Source organism: Monodelphis domestica, chromosome 3 (assembly GCF_027887165.1).
Source record: "Monodelphis domestica isolate mMonDom1 chromosome 3, mMonDom1.pri, whole genome shotgun sequence".
In the NCBI taxonomy this organism is placed as follows: Eukaryota; Metazoa; Chordata; class Mammalia; order Didelphimorphia; family Didelphidae; genus Monodelphis; species Monodelphis domestica.
The window spans coordinates 58,223,092-58,250,171 of NC_077229.1; the positions used below are offsets into that span (position 1 = coordinate 58,223,092).

A 27,080-nucleotide genomic window follows, 5' to 3' on the forward strand; every position below is an offset into this window, starting at 1 on the left:
TACCATGTGCCAGGCACTGGGCTAAGTGCTTTACAAATATTATCTCATTTGATGGAATTGGGAGTCCCTGCAGACTTTTAGATACTAATACTGGGTTAATTTATAAGTATGTAGAGTTTATAAGTTTGCTCTTTTAATTACAGTATAACATCAGTTGACTTATTAATCTTTTTGCCCTTTTAAGCAAAGGTGTTTCTGATGTCTAATAGTTATTAATGATAATGACACTTTTATTTGAAAGGATAAAAATTTTTTTTGTTCAGACATTCAAGGAAAATGGGTATGACACAGAAGTAGATTCTGCAAAAGTGACAGAGAATGAGCATCAGATTGGTAGAGGAACCGAGAGAGTAGGGTTATGAAAACGGAGAGAGAGAGAGAGAGAGAGAGAGAGAGAGTTCAGGAAGGGAAAAGTTATCAACATTGTCAAATGCTGATTGGACCTTTGCATTAGGAATATCAGTTTGGCAACTGTGCAGAGAATGGTTTTTTTAAAGCTGGAAAGACTGGAAGCAGGAAGATCAATTAAAAGGCAAGAAATATTGAGGATCTTTTTTAGGAGCATGTGATGTGTGACTGGAGAAGGAGAACCAATGTCAGTGATGTTGAGGAGGTGAAACTGATAAGACTTGATAACTAACTGATGTAAAGTATGATAGTGTGAAGACTGGAGGATCACTACTAAGTCGTAGTCCAGTTAAATGTGTTTGGAAATTAAAGAATGCAAATGTTATAAATGTTCCCTTGGTTGAATTAAAAAAAACAACAAACCTAGGTTTTCTTAACTCCCCATTTGATTGATTTCCTGCTTTGGAATTCTAAAAATTAGTGGGTAATTAAAATTTTCAGTAGTTCTTGTACTTTTACTAGACTTTTACTTTTGCCATACTAAATAAATGCCAATTAAAATAGTGTTTTTGCTATCAAATTGCTTAATTTTATTTTTTTTCTTTTCTTTAGGATACTATTAAATTGGAAGAAAAAAGGAAGCGATAATGCACCATGGGAATGGTCCTCAGAATGTCCAGCTCCAGAGGTCCAGGTCCTTCACAGGCAGTGAAGGGGAAGAGCAGCCATCACATTCAAATCTGCCCCAGTCCCCTGCAGCTCCATTTGCTCCTTCAGCAAGCCCATCTGCACCACAGTCTCCTAGTTACCAAATCCAGCAGCTTATGAATCGAAGTCCAGTAGCTGGCCAGAATGTAAACATTACCCTTCAGAATGTTGGACCAGTAGTTGGAGGAAACCAGCAGATCACCCTTACCCCTTTGCCAATTCCCAATCCTACTTCCCCTGGTTTTCAGTTTAATTCTCAGCAAAGGAGATTTGAGCATGGCTCCCCATCCTACATTCAAGTTACCTCCCCTTTGCCCCAACAGGTCCAATCTCAAAGCCCAACCCAGCCTAGCCCTGGGCCAGTGCAGGCATTACAGAGTGTGCGGGCAGGCACTCCTGGCCCGGGCCTGGGTATCTGTAGCTCCAGCCCCACTGGAGGCTTTGTGGATGCCAGTGTCCTTGTGAGACAGATCAGTTTGAGCCCCTCTAATGGCGGACACTTTGTGTATCAGGAGGGCTCAGGCATTACCCAGATTGCTCAGGGAGGACAGGTTCAACTCCAGCATGCTGGGGCCCCTATTACCGTTCGAGAACGCAGACTTTCCCAGCCCCATACGCAGACAGGTGGTACCATTCATCATCTTGGACCTCAGAGCCCGGTAGCTAGTGGTGCCAGTATGCAGCCTTTGACTAGTCCCAGTCACATTGCAACGACTAGCTTGCCACCCCAGATCAGTAGTATTATTCAAGGACAACTGATTCAACAGCAGCAAGTACTTCAAGGACAGCAGTTGAATAGACCTATGGGGTTCGAGAGACCTTCAGGTGTCTTGATATCTGGAGTTGGAGGATCTTCAGCATTTGGGATGACTTCACCACCCCCCGGACCCACCAGCCCTTCTCGAGCCGTTGTACCTCAGGGTCTTTCCAACCTTCCTCTTGCTCCTGCAGGAAGTATAGGAGTGAAAAAAGTACCTAAAAAATTGGAGGAAATTCCACCAGCATCTCAAGAAACAGCTCAAATGAGGAAGCAGTGCTTGGATCATCATTACAGAGAGATGGAGGCTCTAAAAGAAAATTTTAAGGAGTACTTGATTGAATTATTTTTCTTACAGCATTTTCAAGGGAATATGATGGATTTCTTAGCTTTTAAGAAAAAACACTATGCACCCTTACAAGCATATCTTAAGCAAAATGATTTGGATCTTGAGGAAGAGGAGGAGGAGGAAAAATCTGAGGTTATCAATGATGAGGTAAGAAATTTTATTTCTTAATAATTCAGAGGAGAAATGTCAAGGAGGACAAAGTCTATGAAATGGTAAATAATAAAATATTTGTATCAATTTGATGTTTCTAAAAGTTTGGTTTTAGAAGGATGTTATTCATAAGTAAAAAAAATTTCGTAACATTATGAATGTATTTTTCTTAAGTTCTTTTTCCCATAAGAAACAATAAAGGCTGGGTTTTGAAAGGAAAAAATGATGATGGTGATTTTTGTAGTTGTAAAGACACCTAAAATATTTCATTGAAAAGAGGACTTTCAAGCTTGTTTAATCTAACCAAACCAGCTTGACATAAAAGTTTTTTTTTCAATCTAGGTTCTTGACTGGTGACCTGAATGGAATTTTGCAGAGTATTGATAGCTCAATAAAGATATTCGGGGTGCTTCTCTAGGTTCTATACTTTATTCCTTAGGGGTGGACTGAACACAAAATAAACATACATAAAAACATCCATTTGCTTCTAAAAAAAATTGTTTCTGCTTTACCTATGGGTTCCTTCTCCACCTCTCCCATTACTAATTAAACAGAAACTTTGAGTCAGTGTGTCTTCTTCATAGGACCAGTTAGAAGCAGAATTTCCTAGAACTTAAGAATATCATCTTGTTATGTCATTTAAGTGTGACAATAACTGTGAATATAAAATAATTTATAGTTTTGGGAAATAGTCATATTTTAGACTCCTATTTTAATTGAGGATATGACTTTAGAATTTTATTTGTAGGCTAATTTTCATTTCTGGGATTTGATCTTAACTCTTTGTACAAGGGGTGAATTATTTGAGAGTTTCCCCAAGCTAAAGGATTTCTTAAGAACTTATGATCTTTTATTTGTATTTCCTAGGTCCAGAAAAAATGATAGGGATGAATTGTACTGTAATGCACTGTATATTGTGCTTCTGTGTTGTGTGCTGTGAATCTGTGTTGGTGGAGCTTGTTTTGTTTTATGAGTTAGCTGATATAATTGTAATCTTTGCCATCTCTTATTCTGCAAAGAAATCAGCCCTTTGGTACCCAAATGCTAGTCTCTTTGCTTATGCTCATTAATGTTAATGGTTGTATCTGGTGTGGCTTTGTCATTATATGTTTTCCTTTAACACTCTTGACAACAGGAGCCATTTCATACCTTTCAAAAGATATAAATAATTGTTTTAAGGTTTTTTATCAGAATTGGTATAAAATCATTAAATTCAGTTTCTCTTTTCTTATTTGCCAATGAAACAGACTTTTGTCTGTAAACTGATTTCTTCTTTTTGTGCATTTTTTCCTTTGTCTTTATCACTTCCTGTTGAATATGGCTTATTGGCCTTCTAGTCTTGCCTCTTCTGGTAACAAAGCGGGCACTTTGCAAGTTGCCTATACATTCATTGGATGAATTTTTTTTTTTCATGAAAAGACTGTCTGCCATTCCTTTTTATGTTTTTTTTTCTAACAAGAAATTAACAAAAGCATATTTTACTTGATAAGTTGGATTTACTGCAAAGATTGCATTCAGAAAACTTTGGCTTTTATAAACTGTCACTCTAGTATCTAGTATTTTTTTTCTGTACCAAATTTGAGTGAGATATCAGTGATAAAATGCCAAAGCATTTTTTGAGCAGTCTTAAAAATTATTTTCCCTTTTTTCTCAAAATATCTTCTCTCAGGTAAAGGTTGTGACAGGAAAGGATGGGCAGACTGGGACTCCTGTTGCTATTGCAACCCAGCTTCCTCCAAATGTTTCTGCTGCTTTTGCTTCCCCGCAGCAGCCATTTCAGGTACTTTTCGATGGTTCTAAAATGTAGTCTCATCCCGGATTTTAGATTCATCCAGATTTGATTATTTTAACCTTCAATAAAGTATTTGCTATCCAATATTTTTTTCCCAGAGCCCATTCCTTATTTTAAAAAATCATACTACAAAAATGAACCTTTCTCAAAACTATGAACTTTGAAGATGGAATTGCATGATAAAGTGACAACACAGTTCTTAGTTATTTTTTCTTATTCATCTGTAAAGCACTAGTAGCTTTCAGCATGCTTGTCATCTAATACTTATTTTATGTCTGGTTATACATTGCTGAGGATTCCTTGTGTGTGGCATTTTAAATGTTGGGGTCTTTCTTGTGTCTTTGGAATTTATCTGCAATTTACAGAAAAGGCAGTACAGTGCAAGATAGAATGAAAAATTTAAAATGTGGAATAATTTAATGAGTAAATGTCAAAATTACATGCATGCTCAGCTTTAGTTACATTAGTTTTAATATTGTCTTCTTCAGAGAATCTTAAGAGTGTTGGTGTGGGAAGGGCCCCTTAACATTGTTCAGATGAGGCCCAGAGAGGTGGGATGACTTGTTGAGGTCACACTGCAAATTAGTAGTCAAACTTGAAATAGAACTCAGGTTTCCTAACTCCCATGGCAGAATGCTTTTTTCATTCTACCATCCTCTTTGTTTCACTGGAAGGAAAAAAAAAAACCCAACCATCTATCTATTTCTGTCTGTTGATTCTTTACAAAGTATACCTTGTTTTAATTGTAGAGATTTCCTTTAAGGTTGGTTATATACAGATTGAATCATTGTTAGATATTTTAGGGGAGCTACCATGTAAAGAACTCTGAAGATGTGAAATTAAATCTCCTTTTGTAAAGAACAAAAATTTCCTTAATTTGTCTATTTAGGCTCAGAGATTTTCCATTTCAAATTGAGGTGTATTTCATTTTTGTACTGTAATAGAGTTAAAAATAATTTTCCTCTTACATTTTGTTGACATTTTAACTGATCATACTGCTTTACCTTGAAAGAAATAAGGACATTTTTATGTCTTTTCAATTTCTTTATGGACAATTTTATCTTCTACCCCTTCAAACACCCCCTCCCCCCACCCGCCCCAATCTCCTAAATTGGTTTTGGTGTCTGTATGTAGAATAGTAAGGCTTCTAATTTGGTTAATAAGTAGTTAAATCAGTTGATAAATATTACTTTAAAATTTTACTTTGTTGATATCAATTGGACTGATTCTTCTGGGTCTCCTTTGCTGGATCCTCATCCATGTCCTATTACTCCTGTATGGATATACAAACCCCAGAGCTCTGTCCTAACCAATCTTCTCTTAAGCTCTGTCAATACCTTCTTGATGGGCTCATCAACTGCCCTATATAGATTCAGCTGTCTGTCCCATGCAGGTGGCTCTCAAATGTATGTTTTCTGCCTTTATCTCTCTGTTGAGACTCTAGTTCCCGGTCTCTACCTACCAGCTGCACACCTCCACCTACCTGTCTCATAGGTATGTCAAACTTAGCATGTTGTACAGAATAGAGCCCATTAGTTTCCTTCCTAAAACCAGTGCTCCTAGCTTCCCATTTTCTTTTGATAGCACCACTATTTTTTGTCTCCTAGGCATTATCCTTGATATTTCAGTTTCCCTCTCCTCATCCAATCATTGTCAGGTATTGTTAGTGATGCTTCTTTAGCCTCTCTTGAATCTGTTCTCTTTTTTTCTACTGTTCTCTTTTTTTCTACTGACTCCAGGCCCACATCATCTCCCACCTCACCTATTGTCAGAACCTTCTGATTTAACTTCTTGATCCCAGTCTCTTCCTCCTCCAGTCTGTATTTTACATAGCTGCCACATTGGTTATTTGAAAGAGTCTGTGTGACTTATGCTTCTTCTAAGTTTATGGGGCTTTCTGTTGCCTTTAGTGTTTGGTTGAAGACCCTTCACCATTTGGAAATCCTATCTGTCCAGACTGATTATGTGTTCTGTTGTGGATCTCTAACCAGGCTCCTCTTTTACATTGTATTAGGCTTCTGTGTTTCTTCACAGACTACTCGCTTGGGACTACTATTCTTTCTTACCTCCAACTCCTGGAACCCCTGGCACTCTCTTCAAGTGCCACTTCCTTCAAGAGAGTTTTATGGATTCCTCTAGTTTTAGCCCTCTCCCTTATTCTTCCTCCCATCATGTCATTGGAGATTTATAATTGAAACAGACATCATAGACCATCAAGTTCAACACCTTACTTTACAGAAGAATAAACAGAAGCATACATAGGTTGTGACTTTTTCAGGGACACAGCTATTAATTGCCTGAGGTAGATTTTGAACACTATTCCCAAGTCCTCTGTCCATTTTGGGTGAGGTGTAGATCCTATATTTATTTATCTGTGCATGTCTTCCCTCCTTAAAATGTAGGTGCCTGGAGGGAAGAGACTACTTCTTTTTAGGTAGTCTTTAGGTCTTTTAGGTGGCTATCCCTAAAGCTTTCAAATAGTGCCTAGTACTCAGATGGCACTCAGAGAATGCTTATTGCTTGATTGAGTGTACATTAATCTTGAAAGAAACAACCAGAAAAAAAACTTTAATGTAAAAATAAGAAATTAGAGTTAAGCAATTCACAAAGAAGCAAATTAGCCTTTATAATTATGAATATTTTTATTTTGAATTTTAATTGGAAGGAAAGAAAAAAATGATACTTTGTATGCACTACTAAGAATAGCAGAAAAAGAAATTGAAGGGGCCTATTAAGATTGACAGTTGAAACACAGACAGCCTATGCATAACTATTTTTTTTTGAAAACATCCTATGATATTAATAATGCAAAAACAGCTCTATTCAGAAACAAAATATGTACTCTGTGGGGAATCCTACTTATTTTGGATGCAGGACCATAGCAGCTGAAAATAGTACCTCTTGTCTGTTGCTATTTTAGGTGCAGATGGATTAATAACTCTAGACTTGGAGAGTGTCAGGAAAATCATTAAAGTAGAAATATCCTTTTGAATTTTTGAAGGGGGATGGATAATGCAGTGTTGATATAACCTATTATGAGAATTGCTTTTGGAATAGCATCAGTAGGGAACAACCTGAATATTTTAGAACAGGATCTCGTTGAGGAGGAAGATATAGCATCCTTTAAAAGGCCTTTCTAATTCAAAGCACCAAGTTTTTCTTCACTGCAAATCTGAGACAAAGGACAATAGGTGAGAAAAAGATTCATAATAAAAGTGTATCGTTTAAAAGAAAATTATGCCAGCAAAAATATTATCTAACATTGGTTTCAGATAAAGATTTTTATAATCATATCATAAATTTCAATCTGAAAAGGACCTTAGAGACCTTTTAATTATTATAATTATGAATAATAATTATGAAATGACAGAAAAAATTCATAGTTGTGCATCATGACATAGTAATATTGGGTACAGAGTACTATTTTTGTTATAGAAATTTAGTAATTTTTACTAAATCTTTTACTAATCATTTATTTGCCAACGATCAAAAGAATCTAAAATCTACTAGTTAAGGACAAGACATGGAAAATGGACACCTGTTCAAAGTATTGTTTTATAAGATTTTGTAGCCTATAAAATGCAGATGTAATTTATAATGATCTTGCTTGCTAGAAACACTTTTAATGTAGGAGTAGAGAATCAAGGACCACTGATCCTTGAAAAAAATCTGATTAAAGCTTATATAATTAAAAGTAACCTTCATCTTTTATTAGTGTTCAGACTTTAAATAAGGGAAACCTTCCTAAATAGAGATATCCCATCATTGCAAGGGCTGCCACAAGGGGTAGTGGCTTCTCCCTCAGGAGGGGTCTTCAAACAAATTCCAGCTAGCCAGTATGCCTTTGTTGGATATGTTGTGGAGGATATTCTTATTAAGGTTTGGATTGGCTTAGATTAGAGGTTTTTTCACCTGGGTTTACGAATGATAATGTATGAAATAAAAGGAATAAACCAAAGTGAGGCCATGACAAAAAACCTATTTAGAATTAATCTGATCTCTGCCACTTTCTGCTTATCCTTTTTTCCAGCAAACTCCTTAGTGGCCAGTAGTCCTATATCTACCTCAGTAACAGAATAATCTATTAAGTTGTGTAGGTTAAGGCCATGTCTTCATAAGGATCTTCATAGTAACTTCTTTTCCAGTGTTTAGTGATATTGATTATAAGATCATAGAGAGCTGGAAGGATCAGCCAAAACCTTTCATTATAAAAATGAAGAAATTGAAGCTCGAAGAGATTGTGACTTGACCTGCCTAACACATAGTGAATACTTAATAAATGGCTTACTAGTTGATTGATTAATCTAGTTTCAGTGGCTACATAAGAAGGGTTTGGAACTATTGTCTTCTCTTCTCTTAGATGAACACGGTTATTCAGCCAATTCTCATATTCATATTCTCTCAATTCTCATATTAAGTACCCTTCCTCATGCTGGTTGCATTCCCTTGGACACTTTCCAGATTATCCTTACATTTCATAAACTGTAGTTCCATAAATTACAGTTCTAGAAACCTTAGTGTCCACACAGTATTCCAAATGTGGTCTAATCAGTACTCATGATTAATTCCTTATTCCTGAAAGTTATGCTTCCATGATTAGTCGGTCAACTGATTTGTCCATTCCTCAGAGTTCAGTTTCCTTTTTGTCAAGTGAAAAAAGTCAGCAAGCCTTTATTAAGTGACTACTATTTGCTGAGTGCTGAGGATGCAAAGAAAGGCAAAAGGCAGTCTCTTCTCTCTAGGATGTGAGCTCACAGTCTGCTGAGATGAAATATAAGCAACTATCTACAAACAGTATGTAGACAAGAAAGAGGAGGACTGAGAAAGGCATCTTTCAGAAGGTGGGATTTTAGCTGAGACTTGAAGACAGGGAAATCAGAGATGAGGAAAGAGAGCATTCCAAAGCATGGGGCACACTTTGTGAAAATGCTCAAAGTTGTTAGACTCTTAGAAAGTCAATATGCCCTAAATTAGTCTGGATTTCAGAGAACATTAGGAGGATAGAAGTATAAAAAATGGAAATAATATGGAAAAATAGAGTTGAGTGGAGGGGAAGGCAGGTTGTGAACATCAGAGGATTTTATATTTGATCCTAAAAGGGTTAGGGAGCCAATATGTTACAAAAATAGAAATTGAGAGGTCTTGGCAACATATTGGATATAGACAATTAAGAGTTAGTGAAAAATTGAGGATGACCCTTGGGATGTGAGCTTTGGTGAATTAGAAGAGGGAAGATGTTGGAAGGGAAAGAAAATGAGTTCAATTTTGAACAAGTTGAATTTATGATATCTCTAGGACATCCAGTTTGAGCTGTCCAGTAGGCACTTGGAGATGAGAGCCTAAAGGTTAAGAGAGAAGTTAGCGATGTATAAGTCGATTTGAGAATCATTATTAGCATAGTCATATGATCATTGAATACATGGGAGCTGATGCATTACCAAGTAAAACAGTATATAGAGAGAAGAGAAAGCAGTCCAGGACAACTGCCTGGGATATACCTACCATTCACACCATTATTGTAACCTGAAAGGAGCAATCATAAAAGTCATAGAAAAACTAGGAAAGAATGTCACAAAACCAGAAGAGAGTATCATTAGGTTTAGTGACTAAGAGATCATTAGTAACTTTGGAGAGAGACTTTTCAGTGGAAGGGACAGAGTTAGGAGGTTAAGTGAAAAGACAAGCATTTTAGGCAATAGCTGTAGATGGTCTTCTCAAGGAGTTTAGCCACAAAAGGCAAGAAATATTAGATGATAACTATCAGGCATAGGTAGACCAAGTTTTTTGAGGATGGGAGAGGCATGGATGTGTTTGTTATCAGTAAAGAAGCAGTAGAAGATTGAAGACCTAGTGAGAAAGAAAGGCTGGTAGGATTGGCAATTTACTGGAGAAGATAGGATAGAATGATACCACTTTTGCATATATTTGGGTTTGCTTTGGCAAAGAATAGGGCCACCTCTCCATGTGAGATGGATGAAGGGGAACATAGTGGCAGAAGGAATCTGGGTCTGATGCAGGATTAGGAGGGGAGTAAGAGGGATCCCTTGGTGAATGGTCTTCATTTTTTCAATGAAGTGTATGGTAAGGTTCTCAGCTGAGAGTATAGGAACAGGGGGAGCCATAGAAGATTTAATGAGGTGTGGAAACTTTTGTAAAAGTCACTGTATTGAGTGGGATAAAGTATTGTTTTATGTTAAGGAAGATCCAGTTGGGATTTTGTTACATATTTATAAGTCATTATGGTTTTATGATTTTCTCTAGCTTTGTTCAGCAGCATAACAGTAGAAACAAAAGCAGTAGATGGTGGGAGTGATCCAAGACTGAGACTTCATAGGGTAAGATAGATGATGGATTAAGGGAATCAAAAGAAGAGGACATTATAGAGTTGAAGTAGTTTACCAAGGGATCAAGGCTGGGGGTGGGTGGGGATGAGGTGAGAATAGCCATTGCAGATCATATTATCTCTTTTGGTTACTATCACATTGTTGATTCTTTTTAAACTTTTTAATCTATTAAAAACTCCAAATGCTTTTCAGAAAAAAAATGCTAATATTACCCTCATCTTGTACTTGCAAAGTTCATTTTTTTAAACCCAAATGTTAATAATACAATTTATTCTGATAAAATTTTGTTAGGTTTAACCTTGGCTTTTGAGACTTTCAGATATTTTTGGGTCTTGATTTTATCATTTGGTGTGCTAACTGTCCTCTTAAATATGGAGATTTTATAATCATATAATTAATTTCTTTATTGAAGTTATTAATAAAAATGATTAAACCTTCAATAGCACAGATCCCTTGGATGTTCCAGTAGCGTTCTTTCCAGAGAATCTTGCACCATTAAAAAAATTTATTTATTTAGAATATTTTTCCATGGTTATATGATTCATGATCTTTCCTTCCCCTCTATCCCCTCCTCCCCCAGCTGACAAGCAATTCCACTGAGTTATATATGTATCATTTTGAACCATTTTTTTAGTCATGGCCATTCACCTAATTCTGTGCTCTTCTAGTCCATGGTTAATCTAGGTTTTCCACAAGAGGAACATGAGATACTTTATCAAATGCTTTGCTAAAATCTAAGTAAGCTATATCTACAACATTTCATTTATCAGCTCAATAACCTTATCATAAAAGGAAAAAAGTTAAATAAAGTTTTTTTTTTAAACTTATATCTTCCATCTTAGAATTGTTGCTTTCAAGAGAGAAGAATGATAAAGGCTAGGCAACTGGGGTTAAGTGATTTACACAGGATCATATAGCTAGGAAGTATCAGAGGCCAGGTTTGAATCCAGGACCTCCCATTTCCAGGCCTGGTCCTCTATCCACTGAGGTACTTAGCTGCTCTTTTGAATTGTTCTTGATAAAGACATGCTGAAATCACATCTTTGCTATCTCTTTGATAAGTAATGTACTGAATTTTGCTAGGAATAGAAGTTAAACTCATTGAACTCTAGCCTACAGACTTGCTCTTTTTTTGCCCTTCTCCAAAATAAATGGGGTACTTCTCTTGTTCTCTCTAGGCTGTGAAATAACACTGATGGTAAGTCATCAGTCTCATTCGCCAGTATTTGCATATGTAGATCATTTGTAGATGTTGTCTTTCTCCTTATTCATCTTGAGTATTAATCAACTCCCTTTCAGCCATTTTTGTTCTGTCATTTATAGGTCTTCATCTTTCTTGTTATAGAAAATAAGTTGTAAGACTTACATAGCTTTACTTTTTCCATTGTGAGTCAGTCATCTTCCCATATACCCTAATTAGTGGTGTCATCCATTCTTTGATCCTCTTCTTGGTCCATTATAACTAAAAATACCATTTTGGAGTTGTCCTTAGCTTTTCTTTACCAACTTCATCTTCTTCTTATAGGCATATTAATGATTTTGTGTTTGTCTTCTTTTATTTATCATTACTTTTACATTCTGTGGGAGTCTTTTAAAAATCCAAGTTGGTAGTTAATACTCTGTGTCCATCTGTTTTTTCATATAGCTCCCATTTTGCCTCTACGTTGGACAGCTCCCACTTTTCCTTTGGGTCTTCAGAATTTCATTCTTGAAAATTTCTTATTTCTCCTGTGCTGTTTTCCTTTGGAGAATTTTAGTTCATGGGTTCTCCTCCAGCTTTCCTCCAGAAACCTTTGAATATAGTACATATGTCTCATTATGGGCTATGTACTTCTTTTCTATCAAAAACTGAGACAGTGATGCCAAACTTAAATAAAAATGGTGTCCACTAAATTGAACATTAGGATCTCTATAGGCTATGTGTTGACTTTTAGAAAATAGAATTTTAGGGGGCAGCTGGGTAGCTTAGTGCATTGAGAGTCAGGTCTAGAGACAGGAGGTCCTGGGTTCAGATCTGACCTCAGACACTTCCCAGGTGTGTGACCCTGGGCAAGTCACTTCACCCCCATTGCCTAGCCTTTACTACTCTTCTGCTTTGGAACAATACACAGTATTGATTCCAAGATGGAAGGTGAAGGATTAAAAAAAAAAAAAGAAAATTTTAGTATTAACTATGTTCTATATTTTTATTTATTTTGTTAAATATTTCCCACCTACATTTTCCACCTACATTATACTAAGAGTGTTGTTGGCTGCAGTGCCAGCTGCATGTTTGACTCCTTTACTCTAAGAGAAAGTAGTTATTTCTACCCAAGGATGTCATAATTTTCACTCTTAAAATCAGTTTCTGGGGCAGCTGGTTAGCTCAGTGGATTGAGAGCCAGGCATAGAGACAGGGGGTCCTGGGTTCAAATCTGGCCTCAGACGCTTCCCAGGTGTGTGACCCTGGGCAAGTCACTTGACCCTCATTGCCTAGCCCTTACCAGTCTTCTGCCTTGGAACCAATACATAGTATTTACTCCAAGACGGAAGGTAAGGGTTTAAAAAAAAAAAATCAGTTTCTTTTTCACCAAGAATCACATACAGAATAGACTTTCTCCTTGTTTGTTCCTAATTGTCAAAGAATTGTTAGCTTTTAAGCCGAGAACTGTATCAGGTTTCTGTATAATTAAAATCTCCCATAGTTACTGTATCATTCCTTTGTGCCAGACTTATAATCAGGAAATATGGGAGGTAGTGAGTGACATTTAAGCTAACTTTGTAAAATGACTAAGTCAGTCAGCACACATTGGTTAAATCTTTACTGTGTCAGGCATTGTGCAAAGACCTGATAGAAAGAAAGACAAAATTAACGTACTGCCTTCAAGGGACTCACATTTGAAGAGAGAACATTAAATAAGTATAGATAAGCTATACAGAGAAGATAGAATAGGAAGGCATTAACAGCTGGGTAGATGTGGAGTCACTAAGACATTTAAAGTAAAGAGAGCAGTGTGAGCCTTGACAACAGTTAGGTGGAAGGAACCATCCCAGTCAACTCCTCATTTCACAGATGAGGAACTCAAACTCACAGAAAGGGTAAGTGATTTGCTTGCCTGATGAACTCAAGGAATGATTTATGATCCAATTTCGTTTGAAGATAGGGTTCACTATGGTAGAGACAGTTTACAGTCTGGATCAGTCTAAAGCCATCCAACATGTCAGCTTACTCAGAGTTAGGATTCAAATATATTTTGACAGGCAGGCTGAATCTAATATAACATTTAATGAGGACAAATATGAAACCTTACTTTTGAGAACAAAAATCAACTTGATATACAAGGTGAGGGAAGAATTGGCAGACAGATATTTGAAAAGTTTGTAAGTAACTCAGTATGAGTGAATTCTTTCAACAAGCATTTATTATACCCATGACATGTGAAAAGCATTGTGTAAAATAGGGAAAATGGTGGGGAATGAAGAAAGACAGTGAAATAGCCTTCCCCTAGAAGCAGCTTCCATTCTAATGGGGGATACAAGGGATACAAATAATTCTATGTAAAATAGCTACAAAATAAATACAACATAGTATGGAGGGAGAGTGGCACAGATAATGTCCAGGATCAGGAAAGTTCTTGGGGGAAGAGGGAACTTGGAGATTAACCTCAAGAGAAGTTAGAGATTCCTTGAGGCCAGGATAAAGAGGGTTTGTACTCCAGCAATTGGGAACAGGATATGCAAAGGTTTAGAGTCAAGAGATCTGAAAATTATGTGTGGGAGACAATGTGAAGTTATTTAACAGTATGTGATATGGAAGCCAAAAAAACTAATGCTCCAATAAGAGAGGCATAGCCCAGAAAAAAGGAGATGGTAATATCGATGTATACCAACCTGGTTAGGCCATGTCATATTTCCGAAATGATACTGATAAACCAGAGTAGTGATGGGTCTTAGATCACTAGAAATATTTGACCTAGAAAAGAGAGACTTGAAGGAGTACATTCAAGCATTTTGTAAGACTTCTATGTTGAAAGAGAGTTAGATTTGTTTTTCTTGGCCCCAGAGGGCAGTAGAAATAACTGGTAGAGAGGCTAATGTAGACTTGAAAAATCCCAGCTTTTAGAATCATCCCAGATAAGATTGAGCTGCCTTGGGAGGATGTGAGTCCTCCCTAACTGGAGGTCTTCAAAGAAAGAGAAGATGAGCACTATTGGATATGTTATAGAGGAGTTGAACTTTCAATTATGATTTGGTTTGATGGCTTGAGAGGTATCTTCTGATGTTGAGATTCTGTGTTGGTTGCCTCATTATTGGAAAGTTGGCCCACTAAATTGTTAGTTTTTTTGGGCCAAGGCACTCCATACTGTTTCATTTTTGATTCTGTATCCTCATTATCTAGCATGATGTCTTGCATGTAGTAGGCACTTAATAGATACTTGATGATTGATACTTTATCTTATTTTACAGATGAGGAAACTGAGGCTTTGAGAGTTTATATGACTTGCCCCACAGTGGTGGAGTTGAGCCAGAACGTGGGTCGTCTGACTCCTGGTCCTCTCCATGAATGTATCATTTTCATTGACCTTTTCCTAATTGTGGATAACTTATCCACACCTCCATCTAATTTTTAATATTGGACAAAAACAAACCATTGTTTTGGAGCTGATAGTTTTTTTTTTTGGTCTTGATGGCATGAAAGTAACAATTCATTAATGTTTCACTTTTTCATAAATTCCCTTCTAAGAACTTGAGGCAAAAATGGAGAGTTATGCTGTAGTTAATTAAACAGCAGCAAACATAATGTAGTAGAAATATAATTGGAGATTTATATTATTTATTTGAAGTTGCACAAGCTTTTTAACTTTTCATTACCTCAGGAAACTCTGTGAGACTTATGTTGATCAGGAAAGATCTAGATTGGCAGGGAAGCTTCCTCCCCTGAAGCTCCTTTTACCCATGAAGTAATAGGTTTGATAAAAGAAAGGAAGAGGAAGGTAAGAAATAATGAAAAGGAAAGAAAGAAGATTGACTTTGGATACAAGAAACCTTGTAGGTCCTGAAATGCCATCACTCTTATCCTCTCAGTTTCAGTTTTTTTAGTCTGTAAAATGGGAGGTTGTGCCTTACAGGCTTCACAAAGTTTTTGTAAAGAAAGTACTTGTAACTCTGAAGTGCTATGTAAGTTTGAGTTATAATTATTGTGTTATGCTACATGATAATTATAATAATTATTAGGATAATCCCTTTTTTACTTCTAATGAGTTATAAATTACTGTAAAGGGCTATCACCCTCCCCCACCCTCCCCACTTTGCCTTCATCTGTTCCTTCTAAGCCTCTGTCTTTGGGGCTAGTAAAAATCTTTTTTCTTCCCTGGTCATCATAAGGAGGCATCTTTGAGATGTAGATTAAACAAATCTACCCAATTTGCTTTCATGTGTAAAGCAATTTAGAGTTAAAATTAAAGAACATTTATTTTATTATATGTATCTAAATAGTTCTTCCTTTGAAAATTTTATATTTGAAAAACTCATGGACTCCTTATAGCTCATCTTTCAAGGTTTATAGCCAAGCCTTTCAAGGTTATAATAAACTTTGATAATGAGAATGAGCAAAGTAACATATAACTGTTTACATTATGCTATGTATAAATTCAGAAAATTTGTCATTTAAGCTTAACAAACATTTTTTACATCTCCATGTACAAGTCAAACACAAAAGTTTACATTTTATTGGAGGAGAAATTTAGTCCATAGAAATCATTAAATATAAGGAAAATTTTAAAAGGGAAAGAACACTAATTGGTAAGATCAGTAAAGTTACAGTTTAAAATAAAAATGAAGAACACATTGATTTTTTAAAAAAATTCTTAATACCTGGTGGCCCAAAAATTTTATTGCAATTTAAAACTAGGCACTACATAATTTAAAACTTTAATAGTTATCAGAGCTTAAAACTGCACTAAGTTTTGGGGCACTCTGTATATCTCTATATTGTTACATAGAAAATACTTTTTAATACCATGAAGGGTTTGTAATGGAGTCAATCTTTGATGACTTCGTTTATATAGTATTTGAGAACCATTATTCTAAACATCAGTTATGATTGCAGAGAATAATGGATGGACAATATGAAAACTAGATTAGATTTCAATAATCAGAGATATATCAGTTTCTTTTAAAAAAATCAAATTCTTGTTATCTATTCATTCTCTTGCTAAGTGCTTCTTTTTCATTAATGTTGATGATGTTTAAAAAAAATCTAGTTCTTAGAGGGCACCAATTAGATGAATTATGGTGTTTTGAGGTTTTACTATGATTTTCTTTTAGAAAAATGATTTGACTTTTCCTCTTGCTTGTTCAGCTTGCTTTATGAAAATATTGTATTGTAGTACTTTGGGATTTTTATATGGGTTGAGCTCTGATCTTAGGTTCTCTCCTCGAATTAACCCTTTAGTTAGGAAGGAGTTATTTTGTTTCCCAAAGGTTTCAAATTATACTTTAAAAGCAGTAATATGAGGAATGATATTCTTTCCAGAGGTAAGTTGGAACTTTTAAAAACTTCAACTTTTTAATAACATTTAAGTCTTAGTTTGTTCAAATAACATTCTATGTATTAAAGGAGGAAAGCAAATGTTTAATTGCACTTTTCATGACATTCTTGCAATGCACATAAACTCTCAAAATCTCATTTATTCATTTTCCAGCAACAAATAAATACTGGGAGCCTAGTGGCAGGGGCTGCAAGTACCATAGACACGGAGTCCCTTAAGCGACCGCAAACATTCACACCAGCAGGTATGTCCATAGCACAGATTAGATTTTTGTCTCATGATTGATTTTATTTTTTATACTGCAATTAAAGTTTTCTTACATAACTGATTCATGGTTATTTTTAAATAGTGCTTGTGAAGGGAGCTATTCTTTTCCAAAGTTTGTTTCACTTGCAAATTTAATTTCCCCTTTGATAACTTATAGTTAAATTACATTCTGTTTTTAAGCTAGATGTCACATATAAGGAAACATCTTGAAGATAGGCTTTCTAAACAAATTGGTAGGCATCATTTTGGTTCTTGTATATGACTGTTAGTTACTTTTATCCTGATATGATTAAAGGAAAATACATGTTTTTTGCTGATAACCTTTTTTAAAAAATTGCACATTTTTGGAAAATTATTATAGAGCAGTCTAAGAGACCTCGGCTTGAAGTGGGTCACCATGGAGTAGTTTTCCAACATCCAGGAGTGACGACAGGAGTGCCTCTACAGCAGCTAATGCCTACTGCACAAGGTAAAACTTTATTTTAAAATAGGTGGGAATAAAGGGAAGGTATAGATGCTTGGGTTTATAAAAATAAAAATCTTCTAATAAAGGATAGTCTTTCTGAAATTACTTTTTGTAATTGGGATATTTTACATAATTGCAAATTAATATAACTAGTAAGCCCCTGGGAAAATTTTTATTAACCTTAATGGGAGCCATCCATTTATTTCATTGCCAATGGTCTTTTTTCAATTTAATTTTTGTATTATAAGATTTTGCCCTTTGTTTTCATGGTTGCTTACATACAAAACAAAGACAAAATCTTGTCCTAAAATCCCTTGCCTTTAACAAGAGTCAACCAAACAAGTTACCAAAAGATAAACCAAGAAAATGCTTTTATTTTATGTATCTTTTAAACCCTACATGACTATTGGGCCTATTTTTCTTTCGAAAAAAAATATAGTGTGTTCTTGTTCTGGCTATTTTATTTTACTGATTATTGTTAGTGATTTCTTTTGTAAATTTCATTCTTGTAGTTAGTTGCTTTTTCCTATTAATTGATGATAATATAGTCATATTTCTTTGATACAAAGATCTTCCCTGAAACTAAATACAAGGTCAGACTTCTTCTTTTTGTGTATATTTGTGTCAGTTGTACTATATATAGTAATTTTCCTGTAATTTGGTTATAGTACTGAACTTGGATGTATTAATTTTGTTCTGAAGTGTTGATATCTTGTGGTAGTGTAACTTGGAAGTGAGAAGCCATTTTCTGCTTGTCAAATGGGCAGAATGCTTTAGGACTTTGAAATTGGTGGTGTTTAGTTTTTTCTGGTTTTGCAGGTGGAATGCCTCCCACTCCTCAAGCTGTACAGCTCACTGGACAGAAACAAAGCCAACAGCAGTATGATCCATCCAAAGGTCCTCCTGTGCAGAATGCTGCGAGTCTCCATACTCCTCCACCTCAGCTTCCTGGGCGGCTTCAGCCTGCAAATGTCCCAGGCACGTCACTCCCATCAGCCTTGCAGATCTCACAACAGTCCCAGCAGCAGATGATGGAGACCCAGCCCCAGCCTCCAGTTCCAGTGAAGACCCAGCCATCCAACATAGCTATTCCTGCTGCTCCAGCCAGTCAGCCTCCAGCTCCCCTTCCTCAGGCTCTTGCGCCAGCACTCCACCTCCAGGTGCAAGGAAAAACGCAGATGCAGGTGTCTCCTCTTCCAACACAGCCCCAGGTATTCCAGAGATATAATCTCTTTAAAAGAATTTGTTAATTTGGAAAAAAAAATTTGTATAACTGGATAGGGGTGCTATATATATATGTCTGTGGATGAATTTGGCATATTATATACTCTAGAAACTTCCCTTTTTATCTATGTTCCTTGAGCACAGTTACTTAAGTTGATGGCTTTGGGATTTTTACATTGACAGATATTTTGTCTTATTTTAGGGGCATCATTTTCTGCAATATGTCCTCCATAAATTTGGATAAGGCATTGCTTAAAGTTCTGAATTCATGTCCTAATAGAATAATTTCACTAATTTAATTTACTCATATTATTTTAAAATTATTATTATTACATTTATTAAAATTGTTATTTAAATGATTTTATTTCTTAGAATTGGAATATCCAGTAGGACCTCATTTTACATAACAGTACATTTAAAGACCCTTTGTATAAGTTGAAAATCATGCATAATAGTGAACCCTATTATTTAATAAATATTTTTATATGAACATACCTAGGCACTTAATGACTTTTCTTAGGCTTATCAGAACTACCAACATCAGTACTCTTGTATGTTGAGACCATTATTAATAAATGAATAATGTCAATGAAACTAAGAGAAGCATTGCTCTGATGCAGACTCGACTTGTTACAAGGACTCCAGACAAAGACTGATGTGGAAGCTAATGTTTGGTGCAAAACAGTGTAATGATTCACACTAATACTTCTTAGAATGAGAATGAGCATGATGGGGCAAATTGCTGCAAGACTTTATACTGCTTAGGAATATGGTGCAGATTTAATATGTAATTAAGAATTTTTCTGCCTTTTTTTTTATTTCCATGTGTTGAGTTTGCTTAAAATGAGATCTTAGTATATTTAACAGTTCATGAGATTAAAGAGCACTGACATGACATGACATGAACTAGTACCTTTTGTTTACAGAAAGAAGACTGGAGAGGTTAACCTGGAATCCATGAACTTATTTAAAAAAATAATTGTTTTCTTTTGAAGACCTATATATTGTGTTTATTCATTTAAATTATGATTCTGAGAGGATTGACTACTCAGGGATCTAGGTACAAAAATGGTGAATAACCACGGTACTCCATTCTCCATGTAGAGAAAGTAATTCTGAGAAGGATTACAAAAGAATTACAAGACTGCTCCTTTTCTCAATCTACAGCTAGATTGACTTCAGCAGTAAATATGGCCCCCCCTTTTTATTTTCCTTCAGCAATTACTTAGGATGAAGGTTGAGGGAAAGGCAGTCTTTGAATTTATGTTCTTAATAATTTCTAATCTAAAGTTTATTATGAGGAAAATTTAGCTCCTTTTAAAAATAAGAGATGAGTTTCACTTTCATGTTATAGCATATTTTCTTCTAGGATGTCCTATAAGTTTTTAGGGCCATTGTTTTTCTTTTAGTTTTTGTGTTGTTTTTTTTTTTAAACAATTTCTCATAGTAAGCTTTTTTACTGGTTTAGTGTGGCAAGGTAAGTTTCACAGACTTCTAGAGTTAGAAAGGACACTAGAAATCATTTGTCCAACCTCTAATTTTTGTAGATGAGAAAACTTAGTCTCAGAGTGGGTTAATTACTCCCTCTTTCTCCCAATGGTAAATGGCAAAGTCAAAATTCAAACTCGGGACCTTTGACTCCAACTGTAGCATTCTTCACACTGTGTCATTTGACTCTACGCTTTGACTTACTTAACCTTATTTCCTTTTTTATTGTTTAGTGTTGAGCATGGTATTTTTTTAAAACCTTACTTTCTGTCTTGGAATTGATACTAAGTATCAGTTCCAAAGCAGAACGGCAATAAAGGTGAGGCAATTGGGGTTAAGTGACTTGTCCAGGATTACACAGCCAGGAAGTGCCTGAGACCCAGGTCCACTTGTCTCTAGGCCTGGCTCTCTAGCTACTGAGCTATCTAGCTGTTTTTAACACATTATTTTCACATAGTAGGTGCATAACAACACTGTTTGACTTATTGAATTGTATGGCTAAGCTAGGTAGAATAGTGGCTAGAGTGCCAGGTCTAGAGTCAGGAAGACCCAAGTTCAAATGTGGGTTCAGACACTTACTATATGTGTAATTCTGGATAAGTTACTTAACCATATTTGCCTTCGGTTTCTTATGTGTAAAGTAAGTTGGAGAAAGACCACTCTGGTGTTTTTATCGAGAAAGTCCCCTATGGAGTTATAAAGAGTCAGATATAACTGAAACAATTTAATAACAAAATTGCTCAGTGAAGACACTGTGATTTTTCATTTTGAAGGTCCTGAATATAATGGAATTCTGCCTGATATGTTTTCTTAACCTTGTCCAGTATTTTAAGACTTTTTTCCCCCAAGGGAATTTCAGGAAGCAGGTTAAAATTACATATCAAGATTCTGGAATTCTGACCCATTGTCAACAAAACAAGAAACTGGAAACCCAAGTTTGAAGGGGAGGGGGAAACTTTGAGACAGATAAATTAAATACTGGGAAAAATAGAAGAATTTTCATTTTGAGACTCACTTTATTTAATGTTTTAGCTATACTAGTTTTAAAACCATAAAAATATATCCAAATGAAGATATTTGAGTACTTAGTTTTAAATAGAGCATTCAGTAATAAAGATGCTGTGCTTTTGTAGTCAGGAAGTTAAAGTTCAGGGCAGCTTACAATTAGTGACAAAAATGATTTTAAATCTCAGTTGAACTTTTCCTTTTTTTGGCTGTGTGTGTGTATGGATGGAAGGGAAGTTACTGCCCCATATGCAACTGTTTAGTTTGTATTCTTGAGTTATAAAAGTAAATGATGGGAAAAATCGTTTCAAAAAGTTCTTGACATTTGTTGAACCTGTTTTTGAGAAAAACTCACTTAAGTTATATAGGAAGCAGTCCTCTGAAACCCTATCATGGAATAGAGGTAATGATCAGTTTTTGAAGGCTAGACCAGTAGATCACAAAAGACAGATTCTATGTGCTGTAAAGATAGAATAGAGGTCTGGCAGTTATCCACTGTCTGAGGACAATAGCATGAGGAGAGGAATTATTTTGTCATGGTTACTCAGGACATGTAAAAAGACTGAGTGATCTGCTTTGCAAGTAACTGTGTTAGGAAATGGTATTAAAAATCACAGCTTTTTGACCTAAATATTAACATAACTTTTGGTACTTTTAAATATGAGATCCTTTTTTTATTCCCTATTAAATTTTTTATTTTTAAATTTTTTCCTTGATTCCATAATTCCTGTTTTTTCCCTCCCCCCTCCTGCAGTTATCATGCAACTCTATTGGGACACACACACACACACACACACACACACACACACACATATAATCACTTGAACATATTATTCATCTTTATAAAAAAGTAATCCTTTAAAATCAAAACCCCAAATCACATACCATATAAACAAGTGATAAATCATATGTTTTCTTCTGGATTTCTACTCCCACAGTTCTTTCTCTAGATGTGGATAGCATTATTTCTTTTTTTTTTTTTGAAAATTTTATTTAGTCAATTTAGAACCTTATTCCTTGGTTACAAGAATCATATTCTTACCCTCTCTCCCCTCCCCCCACACTTTCCTATAGCCCACACCCAATTCCACTGGGTTTTACATGTGCCCTTGATCAGAACCTATTTCCATGTTGTTGATGTTTGCACTAGGATGATCATTTAGAGTCTACATCCCCAGTCATATCCCCATTGACCCATGTAATCAAGCGGTTGTTTTTCTCCAGTGTTTCTACTCCCACAGTTTTTCCTTTGAATGTATGGTTAGTGTTCTACCTCGTAGATCCCTCCAAGTTGTTCAGGATCACTGCATTGCCATGAATAGAGAAGTCTATTATATTCAATTGTACCACAGTGTATCAGTCTCTGAGTATAATGTTCTCCTGGTTCTGTTCCTCTCAGGCTGCATCACTTCCTGGAGGTTGTTCCAGTTCACATGGAATCCCTCCAGTTCATTATTCCTTTGAGCACAATAGTATTCCATCACCAACAGATATCACAGTTTGTTCAGCCATTCCCCAATTGAAGGCATCTTCTCATTTTCCCGTTTTCGCTACCACAAAGAGCACAGCTATGAATATTCTTGTACAAGTCTTTTTTTCTTATTATTGAGATCCTTTTTTAATGACCATGAAGTCAGCATACTCTTAAGAGGAATGAAATCATACTAATAACATTTTTTTCTTTTGATAAAGCCAAAAGGCATAAGGAAATGATAGCTAAATGGAAATATGGTCCACAATGGCAAATAAATGTTTTAATAAGTTGTTTTCCTAGTGTGCTTGAAGGTAATAAGAATCACTTCTTAGTACACTTGGTCATCTCCTTTAGCAGTTGTCATGTTGACCATAAGGAAAAATACTGTCCTGAAAATAATAACTGTCAGAGCAAATAGGTGGCTAAGTGGATAGAGAACCAGGCCTGGAGATTGGAGGTCTTGAATTCAAATCTTGTCTCAGACACTTCCTAGCTGTGGGACCATGGGCAAGTCACTTAACCCTAAATGCCTAACCCTTACTTTTCTTCTGCCTTGGAACTGATAATTAGTATTGATTCTAAGACAGAAAGTAAGTATTTTAAAAAAGGTAATTGCTATTTATTCAGTAATTCAGTTTATTCAGCATTGCAGAGGATGAGGAGATAGGGAAATTCTGTCACATTGTACCAAATTATCAAGATTTTTATATTCTCCCATATTTATCAGTTGACTATTTTCTAATCAAGATCTTTTAGTTTCAGGCAGTTTGAGTATATAGAAATTTTGCAAACAAAGTTGAACATAGGTAGCAATTACTTATATGTTATATATACAGACAATGGGAATTTGTTTTGCTTGACTATGCATGTTACAATGGCACTGTTGTTAGTGGAGGTTTTAGAGGGAGAGAAAGTAAATACTTATTGAATTGAAAAATGAAATTGAAAAAATTTCTTATGTAAATTAGTCATTTGAAAATCAATCTAGAGGCTTTTGCTAATACAAAACACAAGAATTTAGTTCATATAATTTTATCTTTTTTTATACAATTTTATTTTAATTTTTGTTGACAAAATTCAGAAATTGCTCTTTTGGTTCTTTGATGTGACTGTTGATAATTTTTGTGTTCGAGGAGGAGGAATTCTGGCCTCTTACCACCATGTAGTGCTGATTCTTAGTTGGTAGAAGAAAACCTATTGGTATGAATGTATTTAGAACCCTCAAGACTAAGTTTAAAACCATTCATTTACAGGAAACTTTCAATGATTAGGAATAAAAAAGTTAGAAAGAAGCTATGACATTGAGGCATTTGGGTACTCCTGAAGCTTACTGTTATTTGCAGTTATAGCTTTATATTTAAAAGTTATTTTCTTTTGACAGACTGTGGCATTAACAAGACCACCTGCAGATTCTGGCCAGCCTTGTCAGCGTTCTGTACCTGCCTCTTCATCTACCTCATCTGCCACACCAGCAAGTCTCTCAGGCCCAGTGCCCTCACCTGCCCGATCATCGCCAGTAAATAGGCCCTCCCCAGCAGCCAACAAATCACTGTCTCCCATTACATCTCGATCCCCAGGTGCCACAGTTTCTGTCCCCCCCAAACCTCAGAGCCCAGCTCAAAATGCCACACAATCCCAGGATAGTGCCCAAGAGAAGTTGGCTGAACAAGTAACTTTGGTAAGAAAAAAATGTAAAATTTTGTAGTTGCTTTGGACAAGAAATTCACTTTTTAAAAGGAAATTTTTTTTAAATTTAAAAACAATATATTTTAAATAAATTTTAAATATTTTAAATTAAATATTCCCTTTAGGGCAATAGAGTATTGGGTTATCCAGTTAGTAGAAATGAAGAGATTTTATAGTGTAAATAGTACAACGTTTGGGTCATAGTAGTTCTTTACTAAATGCTCATTGACTTGACTTGTGGAGTTGTCGCTTTTTGAAAGAGAGTGTGGTATTATCAACAGAGTGCTTGACATATAAATATCAGTTATTGCTGGTGATAAAATTACCTGAAATACAAACTTAAAGAACCACCTAAACTCTAATTCCTTAAATACTTGACAAAACTGCATTGCATTTTAAAATCTGTTGTAATACTTCTAAAGACATTAGCATGAATAAGTTTGAGTTCTTTCAATTAGGCAATAACATTTATTGTTAGAGTCTGTTGTTAAAGTTAGAGTCCAATATATAGGGGGCAGATAGGTGGCTCAGTGTATAGAGGACCAGACCAGCATTTGGGAGGATCTGGGTTCAAATTTGACTGAAGATACTTCCTAGTTATGTAACTCTGGGAAGATCACTTAACCCCATTTGCCTAGTTCTTGTTCTTCAGTCCTAGAATTGTTACTAGGGCAGATAGTAAGCATTTTAAAAAATCTATTATGTAATGAACTCTTACTCCTATTTGGAAAAACAAATAGCTAACTTACATTTCAAACACAGGAAAAACATATTTAAAAAGCTATGCTCCAGTTTTCCACTTGGGGTAAGTTAGACTAGATGTTAGTTGTGAAGGTTGGGAAAAAAGAGGGAAAGATAGGGAAAGGAAGGGAAGGAAGGTAGTTGGGGGGGATTGCCCCCTGCGGGGTAGGGAAATTGATCAGCGTTCTTCATAGGTAGTCTAGGGAGCAGATTAAATCAGGCTAAACTCCAGGGAAAGTTAAGTAGGTTTATTTAGGGTTAGGAAAGGAAAGTTTGGGAAGTCAGGGAAAGTTTGCTGCAGGCCCCTAGGCAGGGACCAAAGCTCTCCACCTAGGTTCAGGGAAAAAGGCGCCAAAATCGTGCTTCTCTCCTCATTTATTCTCCCAGAAAGGAAGTGGGATGTGTCAGAAGTTGCAGTAGAGAGTCCTGGGAGATGGAGTCTCCCAGGGCTTAGTCCACTTCAAAATGCACAGTTGCTAGTGGGTGTTAAGGATAATGCCTTTTCCCATAGCATTTGTTGGGAGTCTTTTACTTTGTGTTATAGTTATCTTTGTGCACATCTTATAAATAACTTTCAAAAGGAACAGAACCGATAAACTCAACGTGAAGAAATTCAGAAAGCTTAGGGAAGAAAGGAGATAGAGATTATTTAGATGAAGGATCAAAAGAAATGTAAATAAAAATGATATTGTAGAAATATACTATAAATCACCTAGTCAGAAAGTAGGAATTAAATGAGGAATTTGGGAAATTAAAAATATGGCATTAAATTATAATATTGAAATGATGGAGAACTTCAACTCTCAGGTATCTGCTATAGCATTTTCTCTAGCAAAGTGGGTCAGTTGAAACAAGAATTGCTATTTTAAACCTAATTCTGAGCAGTAAGGAAGAACTAAAGTAGAAATAGTAAGTAGGAACCTTGAGACCAAGTAGTTTTGGGTAGAAAAAAGAAAGGACATCCATAGTATGATTTGCAACTAAGATTTTATGGTAACATATTTCAAAAGCTTTAGAGAAAAATTAGTAGGTTCCAGTAGCCTAATATTTTACAGGGAAAGTTAGGCTTAAATCAAGAACATTTTCAAAAGATAAAGATTAAAACAAGGCCTGGTAATTGTTGATGATAAGAGTAGCATGTTTCTTTTAAGATTTTTTATCAGTCATTTTGAACTGATAGTCGAGTTGAATACTAAAGAGAAGGATTTTTCTTAAAAAGTCAGGTTGAGGACAAGAAAATAATCAAAGAAGGGGTAAGAACACTTCCTGAAATGAATTGGATGATGATAATTGATTAGAATATTGCTTCATTTTTCTCATCCAAGGTGAATTTAGTTTGGGAATTATAAAATAAAAATTGTTTAGTGGGAATGGGAGACCAGGGTAGTAGAGAAGATGACTAGGCAGCGTTTAGATGCTGTCAAAGAATTCATGTCACCAGCCATAGATGGATATACCTAAAATGTTGACAGAATTTGCCTATTTGATTTCCAAGCTGCTGTTGACCTTTGAAATGTTAAGAACTAGAAGAGGGTAAATACTCCAAACTTCAAAAAGGAAGCATAGGTAGATCTTTCAAAAGTATAGACCAGTAAACATCTTCAAATTCTAGAGTATGTTATTAGGAGGATGAAGTGTGAGGAATTAAAGTAGGATAAGTAGGATAGCAGTGATCATTAAAAGCCAGCATGGCTTTTAATAGTAGACCTTGAGTAGGTCATTTCACTTTTACTTAATTTCCTTTTTAATCA

The 27,080-nt window shown here is 35.6% G+C and overlaps 1 protein-coding gene across 10 annotated transcripts in view; it reads left to right on the top strand.

The window, feature by feature from the left end:
* Window positions 1-27,080, top strand: part of EP400 (E1A binding protein p400) — a 130,150-nt gene that overhangs the window by 20,575 nt on the left and 82,495 nt on the right. For 6 of the 10 annotated variants that reach the window (XM_056821933.1, XM_056821934.1, XM_056821935.1 and 3 more), the window contains exons 3-8: window positions 961-2,309; window positions 3,982-4,092; window positions 17,132-17,222; window positions 17,607-17,714; window positions 18,531-18,922; window positions 24,284-24,580. In XM_056821933.1, coding sequence (XP_056677911.1) covers window positions 996-2,309; window positions 3,982-4,092; window positions 17,132-17,222; window positions 17,607-17,714; window positions 18,531-18,922; window positions 24,284-24,580 — 2,313 coding nt within the window. In that variant the 5' untranslated portion in view covers window positions 961-995. The remainder of the gene's footprint in view (window positions 1-960; window positions 2,310-3,981; window positions 4,093-17,131; window positions 17,223-17,606; window positions 17,715-18,530; window positions 18,923-24,283; window positions 24,581-27,080) is intronic. The other 4 variants (XM_056821942.1, XM_056821936.1, XM_056821940.1 and 1 more) reach the window with 1 other exon arrangement.